This window comes from Hemiscyllium ocellatum, chromosome 3, assembly GCF_020745735.1.
Source record: "Hemiscyllium ocellatum isolate sHemOce1 chromosome 3, sHemOce1.pat.X.cur, whole genome shotgun sequence".
Taxonomy (NCBI): domain Eukaryota; kingdom Metazoa; phylum Chordata; class Chondrichthyes; order Orectolobiformes; family Hemiscylliidae; genus Hemiscyllium; species Hemiscyllium ocellatum.
In genome coordinates this window covers 89195316-89220078 of record NC_083403.1, presented here as the reverse complement: position 1 = coordinate 89220078, position 24763 = coordinate 89195316, and the positions used below count along the sequence as shown (strand labels likewise).

At 39.7% G+C, this 24763-nt stretch overlaps 1 protein-coding gene across 2 annotated transcripts in view; it reads right to left on the bottom strand.

Moving 5' to 3' along the window:
• cad (carbamoyl-phosphate synthetase 2, aspartate transcarbamylase, and dihydroorotase) overlaps positions 1-24763 on the bottom strand; it is a 143490-nt gene that overhangs the window by 55936 nt on the left and 62791 nt on the right. For both annotated transcript variants that reach the window (XM_060851657.1, XM_060851663.1), the window contains exons 9-19: positions 21831-21985; positions 21376-21507; positions 19717-19950; positions 19233-19454; positions 18946-19134; positions 12693-12817; positions 11136-11269; positions 10758-10870; positions 9149-9393; positions 6739-6985; positions 5942-6040 (exon numbers count right to left, since the gene is read on the bottom strand). In XM_060851657.1, coding sequence (XP_060707640.1) covers positions 5942-6040; positions 6739-6985; positions 9149-9393; positions 10758-10870; positions 11136-11269; positions 12693-12817; positions 18946-19134; positions 19233-19454; positions 19717-19950; positions 21376-21507; positions 21831-21985 — 1895 coding nt within the window. The remainder of the gene's footprint in view (positions 1-5941; positions 6041-6738; positions 6986-9148; positions 9394-10757; positions 10871-11135; positions 11270-12692; positions 12818-18945; positions 19135-19232; positions 19455-19716; positions 19951-21375; positions 21508-21830; positions 21986-24763) is intronic.

Below are 24763 nucleotides of genomic sequence, written 5' to 3'. Positions count from 1 at the left end.
AAAAGAAAAGGAAGCATCTGACGTTGTCAATAATGCAGAAACTGGAGTTATTGCGGAAGATTGATCATGGTGTGTCTATGCGACGTCTTAGTGAAGAATATGGTGTCGGAACTACCACTGTAAATGATTTGAAGAAACAGAAAGACAAGTTACTTAAGTTTTATGGTAACAGTGATGACCATAAACTAATGAAAAATAGGAGAACACTGCATTGGACAAAAAAAAAACTTTAAGATTGATGGAGTGGATTCGACAGTGAAGAAGTGAACGTATGCTACTGACTGGTTTGTTAGTCATGAAACAAGCTAGAAAAGATCATAAAGAACTGAACAGTAAAGGTGAATGTCAATATTCAGAAGGTTGGCTGCAGAAATTTAAGAAACATAATTGGTGCAAAATATTTGAAAATCTATGGTGAAAAATCTTCTGCTGACTATGAAGCAGCCAAAAATTATATTGATGAATTTGCCAAGATAATATCCGAGTAAAGCCTTAGTCCTGAACAAATTTACAATGCTGATGAAACAATGCCCTACTAGCACTATGTCCCGAGAAAAATATTGATAAGGGCTGATGAGCAGATTTTAAGGATACTAAGGACAGGTGAACTATTCTTGGGTATGCCAATGCTGCAGGCACACACAAGATGAAATTGGCAGCGATTGGAAAAAGCAAACATCCGAGATGTCTGACGGGTGTACACAACTTACCTGCGCATTATTATGCAAATAAAAAAGCAAGGGTAACCAGAGAAACTTTCTTCGACTGGTTCAGTAACCACTTGTTACCGGCGGCACAAGCTCATTGCAGACAAGCTGGCTTGGAAGAAAACTGTAAAATTTTATTGCTCCACACACACCCCTGTGAATTTCTTGTGAAAAGTAACGTTTTCGGCATTTACTTGCCCACTAACACGACATTTGTATTACAGCCTTGTGACCAAGGAATTTTGCACTCCATGAACAGCAAGTATAAAGACTATTTTTAAACTGTTTGCTTGCTGCAGTCAACAGAGGTAGGAATTCAAGACTTCCTGAAAGTTAGTGTTCAAGATTTCCTTTACGCAGTTGCTAATGCCTGGACGGACGTTAATAAATCAATATTAACAAATGCTTGGCACAGACTCAGGCCTACAATGATGCTTCATGTAAATTAACCTACAGATGAAGGCCTCGAAGGATTTCATGTCACTGAATAGAAAAAGATGATAGCAAACCTTGCAAGATTAGTACAAAGTTTATCGGACGAAAGTGTGAATAAATTAGAGTGCTGACATCGAAGAAATGCTGAAATCCGTCTGTCACGCATTCCTTGAGCGATGGGAAAATTGCTGAAATGGTTTGAAATACAGATAAGTGTGAGGATAGTAGTGATGATTAGATTAGATTAGATTCCCTACAATGGTGAACATTGGCCCAACAGGTTCACACCGACCCACCGAAGTGCAACCCACCCAGACCCATTCCCCTACATTTACCCCTTCACCTAACAGTATGAGCAATTTAGCATGGCCAGTTCACCTAACCTGCACATTTTTGGACTGTGGGAGGAAACCGGAGCACCCCAAGGAAACCCATGTAGACACGGTCAGAATATGCAAACTCCATACAGAGAGTCGCTTGAGGCTGGAATTGAACCCGGGTCCCTGGCGCTGAGGCAGCAGTGACACCGTGCCACCCATAATGATGATGATGACGACTTAGTAAACACAGTTGAAAAAGTCCCTATAGACGATATAGTGAAAATGTGTGATCAGTTAATTACATTAGATTAAGATTACTTACAGTGTGGAAACAAGTCCTTCGGCCCAACAAGTCCACACCGACCCTCCAAAGAGCAACCCATCCAGATCCATTCCCCTATATTTTTACCCCTTCACTAAACACTACGGGCAATTTAGCATGGCCAATTTATGCACATTTGTGGCCTGTGGGAGGAAACCATAGCACCCAGAGGAAACCCACACAGACACGGGGAGAATGTGCAAACTCCACACTGACAGTTGTCTGAAGCGGGAATTGAACCCGGATCTCTGGCGCTGTGAAGCAGCAGTGCTAAGCACTGAGCCACCGTGCCACCTTACTAATTGCTGGCTTTGAACAATGTTCATTTATCAGTGAGCAAGAGATCATGGCAATTTACTCAATTAAAGAGAGATTGCTTAGACAGAAACCTAATGTTAATGAGACGGATGATACTTGAAGTCTTTAAAAACTCCATCCGCCATAGTGCTGAAGCTGTATATGTTTATGATTTAACGAATGTTTTTCTTGGAATGTTTTTTCTGGAAATAAAATGTTCTTGATTACTTATGGTCTATGTATTTCATTTATCAGTATATTATTCTATAAACAAACTGTGGTAGTATTTCTAAGTCTTTGTTCATCCCACTTAGTGTGAATATTCATCAGTTTTTGCTGCAGTATTGATGCTTGATTACAGGGTGCTGCCCTGGACCCTACAGGGGGCGCTATATTTGTTCCGAAATCCGAAAAATTTTGAATTCCAAAAAATAGCTGGCCCCGATGATTTTGGATAAAGGCTTGTCTACCTGTATTAGGCAAGAACTTTCAAAAGTTGACTGGGGTCAGATGTTCGCAGATAAAAGGACAGCTGAAAAATGGGAAGCCTTCAAAACAAAAGATATAGCCAAGAGTCCAGAAACAGTATATTCCTGTTAGGGTGAAAGGCAAGCCTAGTAGGTGCAGGGAATGCTGGATGACTAGAAAAATTGAGATTTTAGCTAAGAAAAAGAAGGAAGTATATGTCAGTTATAGACAGCAGCGATCAAGTGAATCCTTAGAAGGGTATAAAGGCATTAGGAGTATACTTAAGAGGGAAATCAGGAGGGCAAAAAGGGGACACGTGATGAGATATCTTTGGCAAATAGGGTAAAGGAGAATCCAAAGGGATTTTGTACATACATTAAGGACAAAAGGGTAAGTAGGGACAAAAGATCAGCAAGGCAGCCTATGTGCGGAACCAGAAGAGATGGGGGAAGATACTAAATGAGTACTTTGCGTTGATGTAGTCGGTGAAGATTGTGCGAATGAAAGGGAATATGGGAGTAACATGGAAGATACAAAATGTGGGGAAACATATGAACATTTTTCAAGATGTCACCATCTTACAGAGGAATGATGTTTTAAAATGCATAAAGGTGGATAAATTCTCGGGACCAAATTAGATTACCCTAAAACTCTATGGGAAGCTATGGGAGTAACCGGAATTATGTAACCTGAATACAAATGACTGTGTTACAATACTGAAAGATGTGCCTCTGTCTGACGGAAGTGTCATACAATAGAACAATAATCAAGAAGCTCAATTATCTTTATTTAACGCTATGCTTTTGCAAAGTTTTCCACCTGGAGTCACTGACATGATCCAGACCAACAGTACGAACCAGTCCAGGAATTTCCAGTCACAAATGAGGTGAGCGGTGGCTTTCTATTGCGATGGCCAGAACTGGGCTGAACCATGATGCAAGTTACAGGTAAAACAAATTATATCCAGCGCCCTCGTGATCCCAAATGCCGTATGCCTGCCCTGATAGGGTTGATTGGAACGAGGATACCCCCCGGGGGTGGAATCTACTTTACGTGTCCACCCGACAACCATTGCTGACAACCTTTTCCTTAGGGATCCCGAAAATGGGAACAGGCAGACCCCAGCATTTCAGCTTTGAGATTGACAACAAGGCAGCAAAACCCCTGGGGACAAAAGCCTGGCCCTTGCTTTAACTGTTGAACTGTGGCCACTGGGGAGTGATATGTCTTTAATGTGACCTTGGAGCTGACGTGGGGAATCAACATACTTTCTTCCGAGCAAAAGGTTCTTCATTGTGCTTTTAGTATGACCCACAATTTTAGAGCCTTGTGGGAACGTTGAAGATTTTTCACCCCCAAGGGGGCAGTGTTATAGTAATGATGTTTTGCCCAAATAATCTGGCAATTACCAAGATGCTTTGGCTCATGTTGAGGAAACAGATAGTCTTTCTAAAGGAGTGGGCAAGTAGATGCAGCTGCCAATGATTGCTGGGCTCTTTGCTGAGATATTTGGATTGTTGATATTCATAGGTAAGCTGGAAGACTGGTGGTTGGCTAACATGGTGCCACTATTTAAGAACGGTGATAAAGAAAAGCCAGAGAACTATAAACCGGTGAGCCTGGCATTGGTGCCGAGCGCATTATTGGAGGAAATCCTGAGGGACAGGATTTACAAGTATTTAGATGGGGAAGGACTGATTAGGGATAGTCAACATGGCTTTGTGCGTGGGAAATCAGGTTTCACAACTTGACTAAAGTTTTTTGAAGTAGTAACAAAAAGGGTTGAGGAGGGCAGAGTAATGGACACGATCAATATGGGCTGCAGCAAGGCATTTCGACAAGATTTTTCATGAGATTAGTTAGCAAGTTTATATCACATGGAATACAGGGAAAACTAACCATATAGATACAGAACTGGCTTAAAGGTAGAAGACAGAGGGTGGTGGTGGAGGGTTGCTTTTCAGACTGGAGACCTGTGACCATTGGTGTGCCAACAAGGATCGGTGTTGGGGCCAGTGCTTTTTGTCATTTATATAAATGATTTGGATTAGAACATAGGAAGTAAACTTAGCAAGTTGGCTGATGACATCCAAATTAGTGGTGTAGTGGACAGCAAAGAAGGTTACCTCGGAGTACAACGGGATTTAGAGTAGATTTAGATAAATGTGAGTACTGCATTTTGGAAAGGCAAATCTCAAGTAGTCATACTTATTGATAAGGTCCTGGGGAGTGCTGCTGAACAAAGAGACCTTGGAGTGCAGGTTCATAGTTCCTAGTGGAGTCACAGGTAGATAGGAGAGTGAAGGCAGCGTTGGTATGCTTTCCTTTACTGGTCAGAGCATTGAGTAGAGTTGAGAAGTCATGCTACGGCTGAACAGGACATTGGTTCGGCCACTTTTGGAATATTGTGAGCAATTCTGGTTTCCCTGCTATAGGAAGGACATTGTGAAACTGGAGAGGGTTCAGGAAAGATTTACAAGGATGTTACTGGGATTGGAGGGTTTGACCTGTAGGGAGAGGCTGACGGTGTTTTCCCTGGAGTATCAGAGACCTTACAGAAGTTTATAAAATAATGAGGGGCATGGTTAGGATAAACAGACAAAGTCTTTTCCCCGAGTTGGGGGAATCCAGAACTAGAGGACATAAGTTTTTGAGTGAGAGGGGAAAGATTTGAAAGAGACCTAAGGGGCAACATTTTCACACAAAGGGTGGTGCGTGTTTGGAATGAGCTGCCAAAGGAAGTGATGGAGGCTGTTACAATTACAACATTTAAAAAAAAAACATCTGGATGTGTATATGAAGGGTTTAGAGGAAAATGGGCCAAGTGCTGGCAAATGGAACTAGATTAATTTAGGATTTCTGGTCGACATGGATGAATCTGACTGAAGGGTCAGTTTCCGTGCTGTATATCTGTGTCAATGACTCAATAATCACTGTTCTATGTAGTTCACATCGCACGGAGTGTATTTATCTCAATGTTTGAGAGAGATTTTGTCCTGAAGAATATTAAAACAAGGCATTCGAATGTGTTCAATTCAATAAATGGAAGTAGTTTTTATTACAGAGCCAAATAATTCAGACCCAATTCCAGGAATATCTCTCATCACAGCCATGAAAGTGGAAAGCTTATACTATGAAATCTGACCGAGGAGGTCTCTTCTTTTTAAGTTTCAAATCAGAAAATATATTGACCAAAAGACTTATTTTACACACACACACACACACACACTATAACAAGTGCATGGAGTCAACAATGTTGGAAAATAGCTCTATAACAAACTGTAGTAATTTTCAGTTTTCGTTTAAATAAGAATTCTCTTCCAAATATGAAATGTGGTTCTGAATTTTTAAACAATTCTCCTTTTGCCAAAATAAGCAAAGAGTTAACTTACCTCAAATGATATTTCATCAAAGTAAAGCCTGTCACACATATCATAATCTGTACTGACAGTTTCAGGATTATAATTCACCATTATGGTCTTGTAGCCCATCTGTATGGAATGAAGCACAAGATTGTTAAAAGGCATTTCAGCTTTCAAGAACATAAGCAAACCATGCTACACTTCTGGTCAATCAAACGCTGAATTTATACCTACAGATTTAGGAAGGCACTGTATATAATTTTGCACTTTACTCAAATCTAAGTAATAAACCGATAAATTTTAAAAATCACCAAAGTCATGACTCATCAATATGCTATTTACAATAACAATCAGACAGCAATCAACTGATAGTTCAAAATTATGTTTAGATTAAACTTGTGTTTTTACACTATGGGTCATACATGTTCCAAACTTGTCATCAGTAGATAACAGCCAGGAGGCAGGCTTACCAGTATATTCATTTCAGTGTATAAACCAGTGCTTGAAAAGTTGATCTATCTGGTAGGTCTGCAAACTGAACACATCCTAATCACTTGTCATTAAGTCCAGTAACAACTAAGTGAATACGTTGGTAACTACAAGCCCAGGTACAGGGGAATGCTCAAGCATGTACTCACCTCCAACAACCTCTGCTCTTAAAAAGTTACCAGCTTTAAAATCAACAAATGCTGGTGTACATTCTTGTGGCAGTGAGTAAGGTATTTATTGGACAGATTACAGACGACATTATAAACCGAAGCTACATTTCACAATTATTTCTTTAAATGGTCATATCAAATATGCTAAGAAAGCAATTTAAGACTAACCTTGCGTAACTGTTGGATACATCCAACAGCACACCAATCAAATTCCACGCTGCTCCCTATTCTGTAAACTCCAGAACCGATTACCATCACATGTGGTGTAGTAAAGTCAAGATCATGTCCTTCACCATTATATGTCAAATAAAGGTAGTTGGTTTGAGCAGGCCATTCAGCTGCTACTGTATCAATCTGTTTCACCACAGGAAGGATGTTCCACTCCTGTCTCAATCGCCTCACTGCGAGCTCAGTACTGAAGGAAAAACAACCAAAGCAATTTATAGGTCACCAGCCTTGGATACAAAGAATTTGAACATATATTTACCCAAGAAGCAAGGGGAATTCTTTAGGATTTTTCCAACTCCATATCTTTCCCCTCACCCCCACCAATCCAACTCAAGACGGTAACAAAATCAAGTGTTCAAATCACAACCTCATTTATTGCTTTTCAACATAAATCACAGAATAGAACCATAGAATCCCTACAGTGTGGAATCAGGCCCTTCAGCCCAACAAGTCCACACTGACCCTCTGAAGAATAACCCACCCAGAACCATTTTCCTACATTTAACCCCAGACTAATGTACCCAACCTACACGTTCCTGAACACTGGACAATTTAGCATGGCCAATTCATCCAACATGCACAAATCTAAACCGGCAACGGAGAGTTACAGATCAGCGAGGAAGGATTTAAAGAGAGAGTTAAGAAGAGCAAAGAGAGGATACGAGCAATCTTCAGCAAATAGAATAAAGGAGAACCCTAAAGCTTTCTATAGGTATGTGAGGAATAAAAGGATGATTAGGGTAGGAATAGGGTCAAAGACAGAAGTAGGAAGTTGAATGTGGACTCTGTGGAGAGGTGTTAAACAAACATTTCTCATCGGTTTTCACTCAGGAAAAGGAGAATATTGTAGAGGAGAAGAATGAGGTATGAGATATGAGACTAGAAAGGATCGAGGTTAGTTACAAACAGGTGTTACCAATTCTAGAAGGAGTGAAAGCAGATAAGTCCCCTGGGCCGGATGGGATTTATCAGAAGATTCTCTGGGAAGCTAGGGAGGAGATAACAGAGCCTTTGACTTTGATATTTGAATCATCATTGTCTACAGGTTTAGTACCAGAGGACTGGAGGGTTGCAAATGTTGTGCCCTTGTCGGGCAGTAGGGATGACCCAAGTAATTATAAACCAGTGAGCCTTACTTCTGTTGTAAGGAAGGTTTTGGAAAGGATTATAAAGAAATAAGAATTATAATCATCTAGCAAGCAACAATTTTATTTCAGATAGACAACATGGTTTCGTCAAGGGCAGGTCATGGCTCTTAAACATCATTGTGTTTTTTGAGAAGAAGGTGACCAAGCATATAGATGAGGGTAGGGCAGTTGACGTGACGTACATGGACTTCAGTAAAGCCTTTGACAAGTTTCCACAGGGTAGGCTGTTGGAGAAAATGCAGAGCACGGAATTGAGGGTGATTCAGCAGTTTGGATTAGAAACTGGCTTTCTGAAAGAAGCCTTCAGGAAATCTCCTGAAGAAGGGCTTATGCCCGAAACGTCGATTCTCCTGCTCCTTGGATGCTGCCTGACCTGCTGCGCTTTTCCAGCAACACATTTTCAGCTCAGAGGAGATTTACCAGGATGTTGCCTGGTCTGGAGGGAAGGTCTTATGAGGAAAGGCTGAGAGACTTGAACCTGTTCTCATTGGCAAGAAGAGGGCTAAGAGGGGATTTGATAGAGACATACAAGATGATCAGAGGATTGACTAGATAGGGTAGACAGTGAAAGTCTTTTTCCTAAGATGATGATGTCAGCGTGTACGAGGGGACATAACTACAAATTGAGGGGTGATAGATTTAAGACAGATGTCAGAGGCAGGTTCTTTATGCAGAGAGTGGTAAGGGCGTGGAATGCCCTACCTGCTAATATAATCAACTCAGCCAGGGAGATTTAAACATGGATGAATTTGGGATAGTGTAGGGGGACGAGCCAAGAATAGTTCACAGGTCGGTGCAACATAGAGGGCCGAGGGACCTGTTCTGCGCTGTATTGTTCTATGTTCTAAATATAGTATAGGCTGTAACAAAAGTATACGAAAGTGAAAAATCAAATCTGTAAGCACAAGCTTAACAAATAGTAACCCAATAATCAAAAACTGCTTATTTTTTTCAAAATGTGTCTGCACCAATTTGCCTTAATTTTCTAAAGGATCAGACATAAAAATATACCAAAATATAAATGGAACTGGAAGGGACAACGAAGAACAGCATGTTGACAGTCCAGTAATATTAGACTTGTGTGGAAATGAAAAATCAAATTGAAACAATTAACATCTTAGTCAAACGCAATTGCTTTTAGACCATTTCTTTTGGAAAACAATTTGCACTATAAGTCATTGTGAATTGTCCAACTGGTTTACCTCTGTATGGCTATTGCAATCTGTTTATCAGAGAAACCAAGACGCTTCGCTTGCAGGAGATCATGACAAGGCATTTCATCCTTTGTGTACAACTCCAGCTTCAGTGAATATTCAACAATGTTTTTCATCTTGTGAAGAAACCATTTGTCAATTCTGGTCAACTCATATAGACGTTCAATTTCATAGCCTGACCTCAAGGCAGCAGCAAGGACAAAGATCCTCTTATCCGTTGGAGTTTTAAGTTCCTAAAAAAAGTTATTCAATAAGATGGTATATTATCAAAAGCTAATTAAAATTGAAATTAGAAGGAATGTGCAACATAAATATTTACCCTGGACCTTTCACAGGAATATTAAACTGCTAAGAAAATTGTGAAACTGTATGTGTGAATTAGCACAATACAACACACAAGGCAAAAACTGGTAATATGAGCTATTGACCCAACATCAACAAGAGTGATATTAGCTCTTATGACTCCCATCATAATGCAAGATTGTGATCATAATCAGTATTGCAGGAAAGAAACAAGACAAACTGTTACATTTAGGTGGTCTTTATTTACTTAACACAGACATAGAATTGCCCATGACAGTGGGAAGACATGTCCCAGTACTGACTGGAGATGGAGGTTTTATGTTGGCCTCAAAGGCTGTACTAGTTGGGAAAAGTTCACCTCTATATCACGATGCAGCATTCTTTACTGGATATTTAAGTACATTACAACAAAAGAAGTGTTAGATTTCAGGTAGCTGACTTTATTTTGATGGTGACCACTTCAGGTTATATATCAGAATAATGGAAGAAAACTTGCTATTTATTCCAAAGAGATCAGGACTCAGAATACAAAATTATTTCTCCCCCCAAATATGCATGCTACAATGTTCAAGGAAGCCAATTAAATGGTTATTTCCTTTTCAAATTTAATGTCACAATTGACAGGGACAGACACATGATTTCAATATGACAGTTCAAATCAACCAATTCAAGAAATTAAGCAATTCCAAAGATTAAAAAGCTTAAATCATTTCAATATTTATTCTGAAAGTGCAATGTTATTGCAGGAAATCAGATTATTTGTAATTATTTCACTATACCAGGTCAAACTGTAGATACAAACAGGCAATTTATGGCAATATGTCTATCTTCACAGATGGCAGAAAAACCTCACTAACATCGAACTTGGAAAGAAATAAAAAGATTACATGACTATTTATTGCAATGGCCAGATGATATGCAAATGGTTGATAACTCCAACAAGTGATGTTTTGTCTACCTCTTAAGTCTCAAGCTTTCCAGCTTTCTGAATCTCCACGAGAAACATTTTCCCACACAGATCCTTGCTTTTGTTAGTAACTTCAACATCATTAGAGTACAAAAATTGTATTCAACTTCTGGTTTAAGGATACAAATTAAAGACTAAATAGGGATCAGAAACTACCAAAAGCTTGAAACTTTTTTCTTTTTGAATAATTTACATAGCAATATGCTATTTCTTTCAACTGCTGCCCATGCACAAAGAACGTCTCCATAATCATTATGATTTATTTTTTGGAGGATGCTAAACCTTCATGCCATTAAAGCAACAGATGTGAAATGATCTCCAACATACCTCATCAGTAGCCAGCTTCAAGGTATGATCAAATCCAACACAATTCTCATCTACCATTCTCAGTGCTTTCTGAAAAGCTTCTTCAAAATTACGACCAATAGCCATCACTTCTCCTTTTTGAAACAGATTACATAAAATGAATAACAGTTCTGAAGAAGGGCACACAATCATCAATGTTGGCTGGTGAAAACTATATGCCCAATATTTTGCTTTTCATTATCATCACACTTAAAATTGACAATGGATTGTACATTATGAAAAACTCCAACTTAGAATTAGCTTAGGTAAATATTTATACACACTAAAACATTCATATAAATGATAAAACATACTTATAACATGTGGCCAAACCATAGATGCTGCTGAGGACATACTTACCAACACTCTTCATGGAACTTCCAATTTTGGTGCTTACACGCAAGAACTTGCTCAGATCCCAACGGGGTACCTTCACAACACAATAATCCAGGCTGGGCTCAAAGTTTGCAGTTGTTGAATTTGTCACAGAATTTCTGCGTTAGATATAAGCAAAAATTCAAAAAGCTAACTATCTTCATGCAAGTCACATTGCTTTTTAAATGTTTGCTTTCTTTAAAGCAGAAGGATAACAGAAATAGAAGGACATGGCAACAAGTCACAACTTCACTAAAAGACCTGAAAGAATATTGCAATATCATAACATATTTGATATCCGTTCTGGCATGCCAGGCAGAAAAGATACATCACTCATATGTCTTGGCTAACATTTAAAATAACAATAGTTACACAGTTTGCTGAACAAGCTTGGAACGGAGTCAAATGTGGACTGTGGGAAATTTAGGGAATAGGAAGTTGGAAACGGTGTAGCAAGCGTGTGTCAATCTGAAAAAGGATCCTCTATTCAATGACAGGGGTTAAGGGAGTTAGGAGCATGTGTTAAGAAAATTGGCACTCAGCTTTTACAGGGCAGAAGGTGGTTGGCCAAACAACAAAAATAACCTCATGTCATTAGGTGCAGAGACAACTTTGGATTGGAAACAAAAGCCTCAAGTTCAAAGGTAGGTGAGTTAGAGCAAGTCAGCAAAGTGGTGAAATCGAAACAATTGATGTCACATCAATAATTCCCAATGATAAAAATCTTAGCAGAGGTCAAATGGCAAGCAAGGGTCTACTGTAGGTGTTGAGGGATATCCGGCCAAAAGAAATAGGGTCAGGTGAAGGTGGTAGAAGAATCGTTCAATATCTTGCTCTGTGCGAACTTTGAAATATTAACTTGCAGTAGGCGGACAATATACCAAATCGCTTTTAAAGTAAACAATTAACAAATTTTTTAAAAAATAGTCTACATTTGAAACTGATCAAGGCTATCATTTCTTTTGTGCATCCCGGGCAGCAAAAGTAAACCAATTCTTAACAAATTAGAACAAAGAACAATCAAAAAAAATGCAGCACAAGAACAAGCCCTTCAGTCCTCCAAGGCTGCACCAACACATTTCACCAAATTAGTTAACAATTTCATAATAATTAACATACAGGCGCCTTCCACCATAACATGTCCCCAATAAAAATGCAGAAATTTAGATCAATACACTACGCTAAATTGTGATACTGTTGTATAGCACAGGCCACTTGAAAAATAAACATTTGTATGGGCAATATTAGACTGCCATATATTGACCTATAAATTCATTGCAAAAAGGTTACGACTGTCAAAACATCTCATCACTGAAGACTTCTTGTGCACAGATGCTTCTTGACCTACAGAGTACTTATAATATTTTCGGTACATACTTTAAATTTCTTGCAACTGTAGTATTTTATTTTTGAAGGAATAGATCTCTTTTAGCCCATTTGACAAGACCCACATTACAGAGAATTGCAGGTCAATATTCTGCAGCCTGAAAACACCAATATATTCATGCACAAGACACTTTAGTTGTAAAGCAAAAAAATTACCTTAGGACAGGCAAGGGGATGCCCAAGGCTAGTTTAGCTGCAACATAAGCCAATGGATAACCAGTTGCTTTACTGGCCAAAGCTGAACTTCTAGAAAGACGAGCATTCACCTCAATGATAAAATACTAGAAAAGACAAGTAATGCAAAATTTATGCTGGAGTACTACTACAACGCAATGCTTTTAAACATGAAAATGGAAGCCAGGTTAGCAAACATTCAGTAATTCGGCAGTGGCAGTGGTATAGTGGTAATGTCACTGGTCTAACAATCTAAAATTCCAATTTCAATATAGAATTATTAAAAACTGGAATTAAAATCATTAAACTATCAATTGGCAGAAAAAACTCACCTGGTTCACTCAGGAAGGAAATCTGCTATCCTTACCTGATCTGCTCCATGTGACTCCAAACCCACTGCAATCTAGCAATCCATTCAGTTCATAAGACCATAAGACATAGGAGTGGAAGTAAGGCCATTTGGCCCATCGAGTCCACTCCGCCATTCAATCATGGCTGATGGGCATTTCAACTCCACTTATCCGCATTCTCCCTGTAGCCCTTAATTCCTCGAGACATCAAGAATCTATCAATCTCTGCTTTGGAGACATTTAGCGTCCCGGCCTCCACTGCACTCTGCGGCAATGAATTCCACAAGCCCACCACTCTCTGGTTGAAGAAACGGCTCTGCATTTCTGTTCTGAATTGACCCCCTCTAATTTTAAGGCTGTGTCCACGGGTCCTAGTCTCCTCACCTAACGGAAAAAATTTCCAGCGTCCACCATGTATTATCTTGTAAATTTCTATTAAGTCTCCCCTTAATCTTCTAAACTCCAATGAATACAATCCCACGATCCTCAGCCGTTCCTCGTATGTTAGACCAACCATTCCAGGGATCATCCGTGTAAATCTCCGCTGGACACGTTTCAGTGCCAGTATGTCCTTCCTGAGGTGTGGGGACCAAAACTGGACACAATACTCCAAATGGGGCCTCACCAGAGCTTTATAAAGTCTCAGTAGCACAACGGTGCTTTTATATTTCAACCCTCTTGAGATAAATGACATTGCATTCGCTTTCTTAATCATGGACTCAACCTGCACGTTTACCTTCAGAGAATCCTCGACTAGCATTCCCAGATCCCCTTGTACTTTGGCTTTACAAATTTTCTCACTGTTTAGAAAGTAATCTATGCTTTTATTCTTTTTTCCAAAGTGCAAGACCTTGCATTTGCTCTAGTTGAATTCCATCAGCCATTTCCTGGACCACTCTCCCAAACTGTCTAGATCCTTCTTCAGCCTCCCCACTTCTTCAGTACTACCTGCCTGTCCACCTAACTTCATATCATCGGCAAACTTCGCTAGAATGCCCCCAGTCCCTTCATCCAGATCATTAATATATAATGTGAACAGCTGCGGCCCCAACACTGAACCCTGCGGGACACTGCTCGTCACCAGCTGCCATTCCGAAAAAGAACATTTTATCCCAACTCTCTGCCTTCTGTCAGACAGCCAATCCTCAATCCATACCAGTAGTTCACCTCGAACACCATGGGCCCTCACCTTGCTCAGCAGCCTCCCGTGTGACACCTTATCAAAAGCCTTTTGGAAGTCTAGATAGACAACATCCACTGGGTTTCCTGGTCTAACCTACTTGTCACCTCTTCAAAGAATTCCAACAGGTTTGTCAGGCCTGACCTCCCCTTACTAAATCCATGTTGACGACTTCTAATCAGACTCTGCTCTTCCAAGAATTTAGAAACCTCATCCTTAATGATGGATTCTAGAATTTTACCAACAACCGAGTTTAGGCTAATTGGCCTATAATTTTCCATCTTTTGTCTTGATCCTTTCTTGAACAAGGGGGTTACAACAGCCATCTTCCAATCATCTGGGACTTTCCCTGACTCCAGTGACTCCTGAAAGATTTCAACCAATGCCTCCGCTATTTCCTCAGCCACCTTTCTCAGAACTCTAGGATGTGTCCCATCGGGGCTAGGAGATTTATTAATTTTAAGACCTTTTAGCTTTTCTAGCACTTTCTCTTTTGTAACGGCAACCATACTCAACTCAGCCCCCTGACTCCCTTTAATTGTTGCGATATTACTCATGTCTTCCACCGTGAAAACTGACACAAAGTACTTGTTAAGTTCTCCTGCTATTTCCTTATCACCATCACTAGGCTTCCAGCATCAGTTTGAAGTGGCCCAATGTCTACTTTTGCCTGTCGTTTGTTTCTTATGTATTGATACAAACTTTTACTATCATTTCTAATATTACTAGCTAGCCTACCTTCATATTTGATCCTCTCCTTCCTTATTTCTCTCTTTGTTATCCTCTGTTCGTTTTTGTAGCCTTCCCAATCTTCTGATTTCCCACTGTTCTTGGCCACTTTATAGGATCTCTCTTTTCCTTTAATACATTTCCTGACTTCCTTGGTCAGCCATGGCTATCTAATCCCACCCCGGATAATCTTTCTTTTCATGGGGATGAACCTCTGTACAGTGTCCTCAATTATACCCACAAACTCCTGCCATTTTTACTCTACTGTCTTCCCCGCTAGGCTCTGCTTCCAGTCTATTTTTGTCAGTTCCTTTCTCATGCCCTCATAATTACCTTTATTTAACTGTAACACCATTACATCCAATTTTGCCTTCTCTCTTTCAAACTGCAGACTGAACTCTACCATATTATGATCGCTGCTTCCTAAGGGTTCCCTTACTTTAAGATCTTTTATAAAGTCTGGTTCATTACAAAGCATTAGGTCCAGAATAGCCTGTTTCCTTGTGGGCTCCATGATAAGCTGTTCCAAAAAGCCATCTTGTAAGCATTCCATGAATTCCCTTTCTTTGGATCCACTGGCAACATTATTTACCCAGTCCAGTCCACCTGCATATTGAAGGTGGACCTGCAGTCCACCTGCATATTAAAATTCAGCGACAGTTCGGGATGGCAACAAATATTAGCTTTGCCAGTGATGTCCACCTCAAAAAAACACAAAAAAGCTGACCAAGCAAATAAGCCACATAACTTCTTTAGGTCTTTAAAATGAAATGAAATTTGGGTAGTTCCTACTTACTAATATATCATTTACCAAATACAGATGAATTACAATTTGAAATTAAATCTTTGTTCAAGTAACAAATAATATCCAAAACATGTGATTTAATTTTAACTACAAAACATACTGTGCAATTGCATGTGTGTGTCTGTAAGCTATTTAAATTATTTCTTTCTGGAAAATAAATATCAGTACCTAAGCAAAATTAAAATGACCACTGTAGAATGGGAAGAGGATGGGGTGACATACAAGCCTGACTTTTGTGACCCTCAACAGATTTAAAACTGTGTTTCTAATACGATGTTACTATCAGCAAGAATGTTGTAAAAGGAGATAAACCGCCATTAAACTCCAAAATGCTTTGAAATCTACTGTACTGCTTTCCTTTTATATACATTTACTTAATCAGTACTATCAGCTGCAGAATATGTGTAAAAAATATTGTTTAACTTATGGCCCACTGAATTATCTTTTCTTTCAGGTGATCACTAAGTTTTATTTAAACTATTAAAATGCACAAAAAGTTCACTGGTCACTTCCAATCAATAAACTTTGTAGTCTGCATATATTAATGATGTGGTGGTGTCAGCGTTGCCTGGGATGACAGGGTTAGAAGTCAGATGACATCAAGTTGTAGACCAACAGGTGTATTTGGAATCCCTTTTTCATTTAAAAATATATATAATTTTAGTTCATTAAAAAAACTTCATTGTATATAGACATGGACACAAAAGCAGTTTGGTTCTGCACAGTTGTAAATCAAGTAGACAAAATGGTTGTGAAGGGGTTCAGACTGTTATTTGACCACCTACAAACCTCTCTTACACATAGAATACTAATGTTTGCATATATTTGAGACTAGGCGGATCCGAGAATTGAACGGATCCCCATTTAACTTCAGCAGGAAGGACTCAGGTTTTTCCTTACTGTTCCTTGGTGGCAGCTGCCCCAAAGCTTTAGCGAATCCTTCAGCATGTAGTCCTGGATCTTGGAATGTGCTAGTTTGCACCACTCAGTCGGGGCCAACTCAGTGTTCTGGAAGGCCAACAAGGTTCAGGCAGACCAAAGAGCGCCTTTCACAGAACTGATGGCACTTCAGATGCAGCTGATGTCTGTGCCCTGGGGAGACAGGCTGTATAGGGCACAATCATGCGCCACAGAGCTGCTTGCGACGAATCTCAACAAAAACCACTGCATGTTCCTTCAGATGTCCATTGCAAAGGCACATTTCAGAAGGAGATATGTGACAGTCTGAACCCCTTCACATCCATTTTAATGGCAGCATGTAGTGGCGCACGCTGATCGGACATGCATGAAGGATCTCATTGGTAGTGCCCATCTCACCACCAGCCAAGCAATGTCTTGGTGCTTGGTCAGGTGATGAGGCATTCTGCTCAGAAAACCATGCACCCTGTCCTTTTCTCTCAGGATTTTGAGGACACTACAAGCTGCCCACTTTCTGTTGGATTCGTGGTCAAAGGTGCTTTTCTATATAAATTTCTCTCGAAAAGGACAGGTGATACAGAACAGTCCAATACTTGGAGCATTCCGCAGTAGAGAGGGCAGAACTGTCCTTCGCAACACCAGGGACAGTTAGAACCTCAGTACAGAGACACTTGGTATTTGTGTACAGAGGATCTACACAGCTTGATGATGCAGGTGGCCATCAGGATTAGGACAGCATTAGGTACATTTTCCCCTCCCTTATCCAGAGTTTTATACATGGAGTCCTGCAAACACAGTCTATCTAGGTTCACAGATAAAATGAAAGATGGGACAGGTGACTGAAACAGCACAGTTTTGGGGGAATGGGCCAGACTTGTGCTACATACAACAGAGAGACCTACAATGGAGAGGGAGCAGTGCTTCCAAAAGACCAGTTTCTGCTTTCCTTTGGCAATGCACTCCTCCCACGATTTTGTGCACTCCACTAGCCCTTTGAACCATATCCCCAGCACCTTTAGGTAACCTGTCCTGACGGAGAAGGGGATGAAGGATCGATCAGCTCAGTTAATTAACAAGCAAAGGAATGACCTATAATCCGATTAAATGAGGCAAAGAGATAATTACAACCTAACTCTTAATTGCTTTGTAATTATCTCTGTCTTATTTACATTAGATTGTAGGTCACCTCTTTACTTATTATTCAGCTGTTGACACTTGGCTCATATTGTCTGACACTCTTGACCATGTGAAATATTGTGTTATAGGTTATCTTTATTAACGCACTCACCAGCTCCTATTAATTCATTCATAAACCTTTACTAACCTGTTCTTTACTATAATATGGTTTTATTTATTAAAGTGCAGTTCTCTAGTATATTTTACTACCCAAATGTAAAACACCCCCTTCAAACCCATTACTGCATTTTTGCACCTTATCAACCCTTGCTACAAGCAGTGTTTACCTCAGAATAAAGATAGCATACAGAATAATACCATCCCCATCAAGTCTCCACAAAACAGGAACAGGACTGGGACCGGGAACGGAACGAAAGGAACTCAAAATGGCAAGTAGTAAACAAATCTCACAAGCCAGCTGTAGTAATCAGTTTTACATTCTTTATTCTTTTATTAAGCGCAGGTACAATTTGTAACTTATTTAGAGCATATAGGCATAGTATTTTACTAACTTAAAAGTCAAAAGGACTAACACCTCTTGATATGCAAACAGACTGGACAGACACTCTTAATCCCATTAGAAGGAACAACCAGCCCATCTCCTGTATCCCAGGAGAGAATCACCTAAGATCTTTGTGTACTATAGACAAAAACTGTAACACCAGAAACTGCAAGAACTGTGTATAAAGGTGCTCTTGTGAGGACAATATTTTGGGATTCTTGCTGCATAAAAAATGGTATTTTTGCCGCTCATTGATTCCAGTTGGTATTCAAACATGATCCCACAAACACCTACACAGGCCTATTATGTGGCCTATCTACCCTCCATTCACAGATCTCTCTGCCTTCCGTATCTACATACTTCTCTCACTTCACCTGACTAAGGACCAACGCTCCAAAAGCATGAGATTTCAAATAAACCTGTTGGGACTATAAATCTGGTGTTCTCAGACTTCTGACCTTCAATATATGAAGGTCTAAAGTTACTGGAAAGTAAATTCTAGTTGCATGATAAAGTAGCAGGGACAAATTAAGTTGAGGTAATGAAGATAACCAGGAGGATCAAACAGCACATACCTGTTCAGACTCAGGGTTCAGGGCATACTGAATATTACACTCCCCAACAACACCCAAGTGCCGTATCACTTTGATTGCCGTAGTTCTTAGCATGTTATATTCCTTATCATTTAGAGTTTGACTTGGTGCAACAACTATAGATTCCCCTGTGTGGATTCCTAATGGATCGACATTTTCCATATTGCAAACCTATAGACATAAATAACACACCACTTAGTAACACTTACAGTGCAAAAACAAACAAAATAACCATTAACTGACAGAGGATTCAAATCCTTTATACTTACTGTGATACAATTATCATAGGCATCTCTGACAATTTCATATTCTATTTCCTTCCAGCCTTTCAAAGACTTATCGATCAGAATTTGAGACGTATGTGCAAATGTCTGTGTCACTAAGGTCACCAACTCCTCTTTGTTCTGAGCAAATCCTGAGCCCAAGCCACCCAAAGCAAAGGCAGCCCGTACCAGAACTGGATAACCCAGGCGTTCTGCTGCACTTTGTGCCTAATAAATTGAAGAGTTGAAATTTTACTCTGATATCTAACACTCAAACATGCGAAAAGGTTATTATACGGATCAGACGACAGTATATTTAACTTGCAAGTATAAATGCTAAAACATTGACAAAATGTGCAATTCAAACCATCCAGGACTCACACTGCTGCATATTTTATGGGACTCACAAATGTTGCTGCAATGTTCAGGTTCACTAACAAATGGTATACAATAGTTGAGACAGGGTTACAAAGAAACTCAGGATGTTTACCTGATCTAAAGAGAAGGCAGCTTCACTGGGGACAACATATTCATTAATTTGTGCCATTTTCTCCACAAATATTTTGCGATCTTCTGTCATCTCAATGGAAGAAACTGGAGTGCCCAAAACTCTGACATTATATTTTTCTAAAACTCCTCTTTTTTGAAGCTCTACTCCACAATTTAATGCAGTCTGTCCACCAAATGTCAGGAGGATTCCATCCGGCCGTTCATTCATAATAACCTGAAAATCCAAAATATTGTATCTCTCTATTTACATATAATGCATGGACTGAGATACTTAGTTACATTTACAATCATTAATTGCAGTTACACTACATAAACCGCTATTTTGTGTTTTTCTTTGTGGCAACATCTTTCCTCTGAAAAGTCCTTGGGTCAGCACTTATGCATGAAAACTCAGTTGACACTGCAATAACTAATAAAGGTAGCATCCACGGACACTGACTCTCGGATACATAAGATCAAGACATCTTCTCATTCACGCACTTGCAAACAATTCCATGTCTTTAGTTAAAAGGGCAGGTAAGTTTCTGAACAAGTATCTTGCCTTCAATAAACACTGGAAAAGGGAAAATAGGTAGCCATTTTGGTTGTTAAACAAGACCATTTGTGCAAACATTGGCTGTCCCTACAAAACTTGTGACCGTACTTCATAAGAAATGCACTTTTTTGGATCAGATTTTTACAATAAAAACACAAGTTCTTTCCCTCCAATTTCTAAACATTATGTTTATGATTTGCACACAAGATCAACTAGCCATGTCTAAAATACACTTAATATGAAAATTCTGAGTTTCTTCCTTCCATCTCCTCCCCTCAGCCTGAAGGCAACAACTTTGGGCGGCACGGTGGCACAGTGGTTAGCACTGCTGCCTCACAGCGCCAGGGACCTGCGTTCAATTCCCGACTCAGGCGACTGACTGTGTGGAGTTTGCACGTTCTCCCAGTGTCTGCGTGGGTTTCCTCCCACAGTCCAGAGACGTGTAGGTCAGGTGTATTGGCTATGCTAAATTGCCCATAGTGTTAGGTAAGGGGTAGATGTAGGGGTATGGGTGGGTTGCGCTTCGGCGGGTCGGTGTGGACTTGTTGGGCCAAAGGGCCTGTTTCCACACTGTAAGTAATCTAATCTAATCTAATCTTGCTAGAACACAGTTTTTACTTGCCCACTGTAAATGGAACTATCATCCAAGAACTTTGTGTCCTCCTCAAAGGCTGTCACAGCCTCATCATTAAAAAGTTGAAAGGGTTGCTGAGAAAAACGCTTTCCTCTGTCCTAATAGTTCCTGCATGAGTTCCATTTATTATTTCAGATAAGATTAGCCAAGACCTTGCAAATCTAAAGTCTTTCTATTTGGTATGGATCAGTATCCCAGATAAACTACAGAATATAATGTTAGCAAATATGGTAAAAATCAAATAAGCTGCCATAAAACAGTGAATTAAAGCCAAAAGGATTAAAGTGACAATAAACCCTCTTGAGTCGTACCCCACCAATACATACCAAAATCTCATGAATCAGCCAAAAATAACTTTTAGCATACTTAGCAAGCCTTACCTCAAAAAGCACAGTATCTTGCAATGATCTTGATTAGTGACAGGTTACTTTGCTCAGACATTCTCAATATAAATAGGAAAGCTGTTATACCTGTGTGACATATTCTGGAGTAATAGGCAGAAAATAGACTTTGTCTGCGAGTCCTTTAGATGTCTGTACTGTTGCAATATTTGGATTAATAAGCACTGATTGAACATTCTCCTCTTTCAGAGCTTTAATAGCCTGTAACAGAATCACCATTTAGGTAGGCTGCAGAAGATCAAAACACACAAACAAATGCTATCAAAATAATTTTGAGACAAGGTTAAACAAATCTAAATCAAAAGGACAAATGAAGTAGCATAACAAAGCTCAAATCACAAACCACAGTAAAGTGACCAACTCCCAGAAATATTTCATGAATACTTGAAAACAACTTAAACCTTTAACCAGCGAATACAAAGTAAACAGTCTGCTGATATTTACTGTTATCTTAATTGTTTCCAGTTGGGTGAACGTCACATTCAAAAATTGACAATTTGCTCTCGATTTATTTTTCAACTCACCTGAGAACCAGAATAATCAAACTCCCCAGCTTGACCAATAGATAATCCACCTGACCCAAGAATGAGGACTTTGCGAGGTTGTATTCTTCCGGATGGGATTTTACATAGATCAGTTCCACTTTTGTATGAATAAAAATAAGTCATCCGTTCCTTAACTAAAAGACAAGATATTTTTAAACACGCATCATTATTGTGTCTGTCAGTCAGTCACTCTGCACAACCATTCATGTTTAGAAGAAAGAAAAGTCAAAAGTACTTCAGCCACTATAATTGTTCTTAAAAACTACAGATATTCAAAATCACATCAATATTAGAAAATAAATTCCATATTAAAACAGCCCTAACAAGACTGAAAAATAGGTTTAAAAACCTTAATGGAAAAATGAATACTGGGCATTCTTAGCAGCTTTGTAAGTACTTGTGGAAAGGGAATACAGCACCACAGCATTTTGATCTCTCAAAAGAACATTGACATGAAACAGACTCCTTCCCTCCCCATAGATTTTGCCCAATGATGCAATTTAGAAATTTGCAGTTTTATTCTAGACTTCCTGCATCTACAGTATTTTATTTTACTGTTTAACTCCACAGACTCATGGTGAAATAAATGGAAATTTAATGCAAACTGTCAAGTGCTAGATTTTAGGAACAAGAATAAAGACACAATAAACCTAAATTATACAATTTCAAAAAGTGGGAGGATACATGCACACAAACCATTGAACTAGTCAGAGCAATTTAAATTATGTTCTTGACTGTGCTGACAAAGAAAAATTATACACAATCAAGGAGGCAGCACGAAAAATCATTGCTAAAGCACTGGTTAGGTCTCAGTTGGTATGTGATGCTCAATGTAAGGCACCACATGTTTTAGGAAAGTTGCACAGATCTTAGACAAGGTGCATAAGAAAATTAAAATGGCACAAGTAATCTGGCGAGACTAGAGAAATTCAAGTTAACTTTCTCTGTTTTAAGTAGAACAACTGGGCATTGGATGGAGGTGTTCAAAATCACAAGGAAGTCGGACAGTTTCTTCTTATTTACATTATTTTAAAAATCAAAAATCATACAACACCAGATTATAGTACAACAGGTTTATTTAGAAGTACTAGCTTTCAGAGTGCTGCTCCTTTGTCAGGTAGCTGGTGGGGCTGGATCATAAGACAGAACTTATAGTACAAGATCAGTGTCATGCAACCATTGCTGTTAAATCTTTCATCTTTTAGAACAGGTTGCAGACTTTGATTCATTAATATGTTAATCCCAGAACTTCTTTCAAATCACATTCCCGAGATAACTTCAGGCTTTAGGGGGAAAAATATTACATCTCAGCTAAGACGGTGTATTGTAGGTGTGAACTTAGAGTCGATCTGTGCCCCCATCTTGAGTCAGACTGCCTCTATTTCCAAGGTAGGGTTTTATTATGTCATATGGATTAACTGCCTGCAGATTGTGCGTTTTTTGAGCAAAACATTAAATATCTGCAAAAACAATTCAACAAATACAAATTCAACCCATTGACAAGTGTGTTTGTATTTGGTAGAGTGCGTGTGTGAGTGTGACAGAGTATAAGCCTGTGAGTGATTGAGCGTGTGACAGACAAAGACAGAGAGCCAGGGAGAATATGCGAGCATGTGCAAGAGATAGAGTAGTGGGGTCACCTATTGTGTGACATGAAGCCAAGGTTCTGGTTAAAGCCACCCACATGGGTACCGAATTTAGCTATCAGCCTCTGCTTGGCCACTCCGTGTTGTCGCGAACTCCAAAATCTGCCATGGAGGATGGTCACCTGAGGATCCAAGTCAAGGATTTTCTATCTGCTTAAGTATTCCCCCGAATGAGAGAGAAAATGCCGGTTTAGCAATTGTTGCGCAGTGCCCATTCACCCATTGTTATAGCATTTGCTTGGCGCAAGTGAGGACTGCAGATGCTGGAGATCAAAGTTGAGAATGTGGTGCTGGAAAAGCAGAGCAGGTCAGGCAGCATTCGAGGAGCAGAAGAGTCGATGTTTCGGGCATAAGCCTGATGAATTAGTCCTGATGAATTGCTCGAAACATCAACTCTCTTGCTCCTCGGATGGTGTCTGACCTGCTGTGCTTTTCCAGCACCGTACTCTCTACTTTGGGCATGCTTGCCTTCAAGCATATAGGAGAGAGACAACATTGGCTGAGTCATGAGTACCTATTGCGTACATGGTTGGGTGCCCCCACATGTAATGGTGGCATCCATGTCCCTCCCAGTCGGGGAGGGCTTCAGCAGTCAGGGACATTTGGCTTAGGATCTTCGGGTGACCATTCTCCAAGGCAGACTTCGGGATTGCAGAGTGGCTGAGCAGAGGCTAATAGCTAAGTTCAATACCCATGAGAATAGCCTCAACTGAGACCTGGGGTTCAAGTCACACTACAGGTGACCCCACTACATTATACACACACAAACTCAAGCACACACACACTCATGCAGACTCTCTCTCACTCACACACATTCTCTCTCTCTCTCTCTCTCACACACACACACACACACACACACACACACACACACACACACACACACACACACACACACGTCTATTGGGTGAATATGCATTTGAAGATACATCCTATTTTGTTCAAATCTGTAGGTAGTCAATCCATGTGACATTTTCTAAATTCCTACTTTGGAAATGGAATGAGTCTGGCTCAAGGTTGGGACACCAACAGACTCTAACCTTACATCATTAATGCATTGTCTGAGCCGAGATGTCAATTTTTAATAAAATAAAACTTTATGTTACCTTGAGAATGTGACTTGAAATAAGTTCTGGGATTTATATATTAATGCATCAAAACCTGCAACCTAAAAGATGAAAGACTTAACAGTAATCTAGTTGTTCAATATATCATATCAGTTGCATGACACTAACTGCGTTACAAATTCTATGCCATAAATTCTGTGTG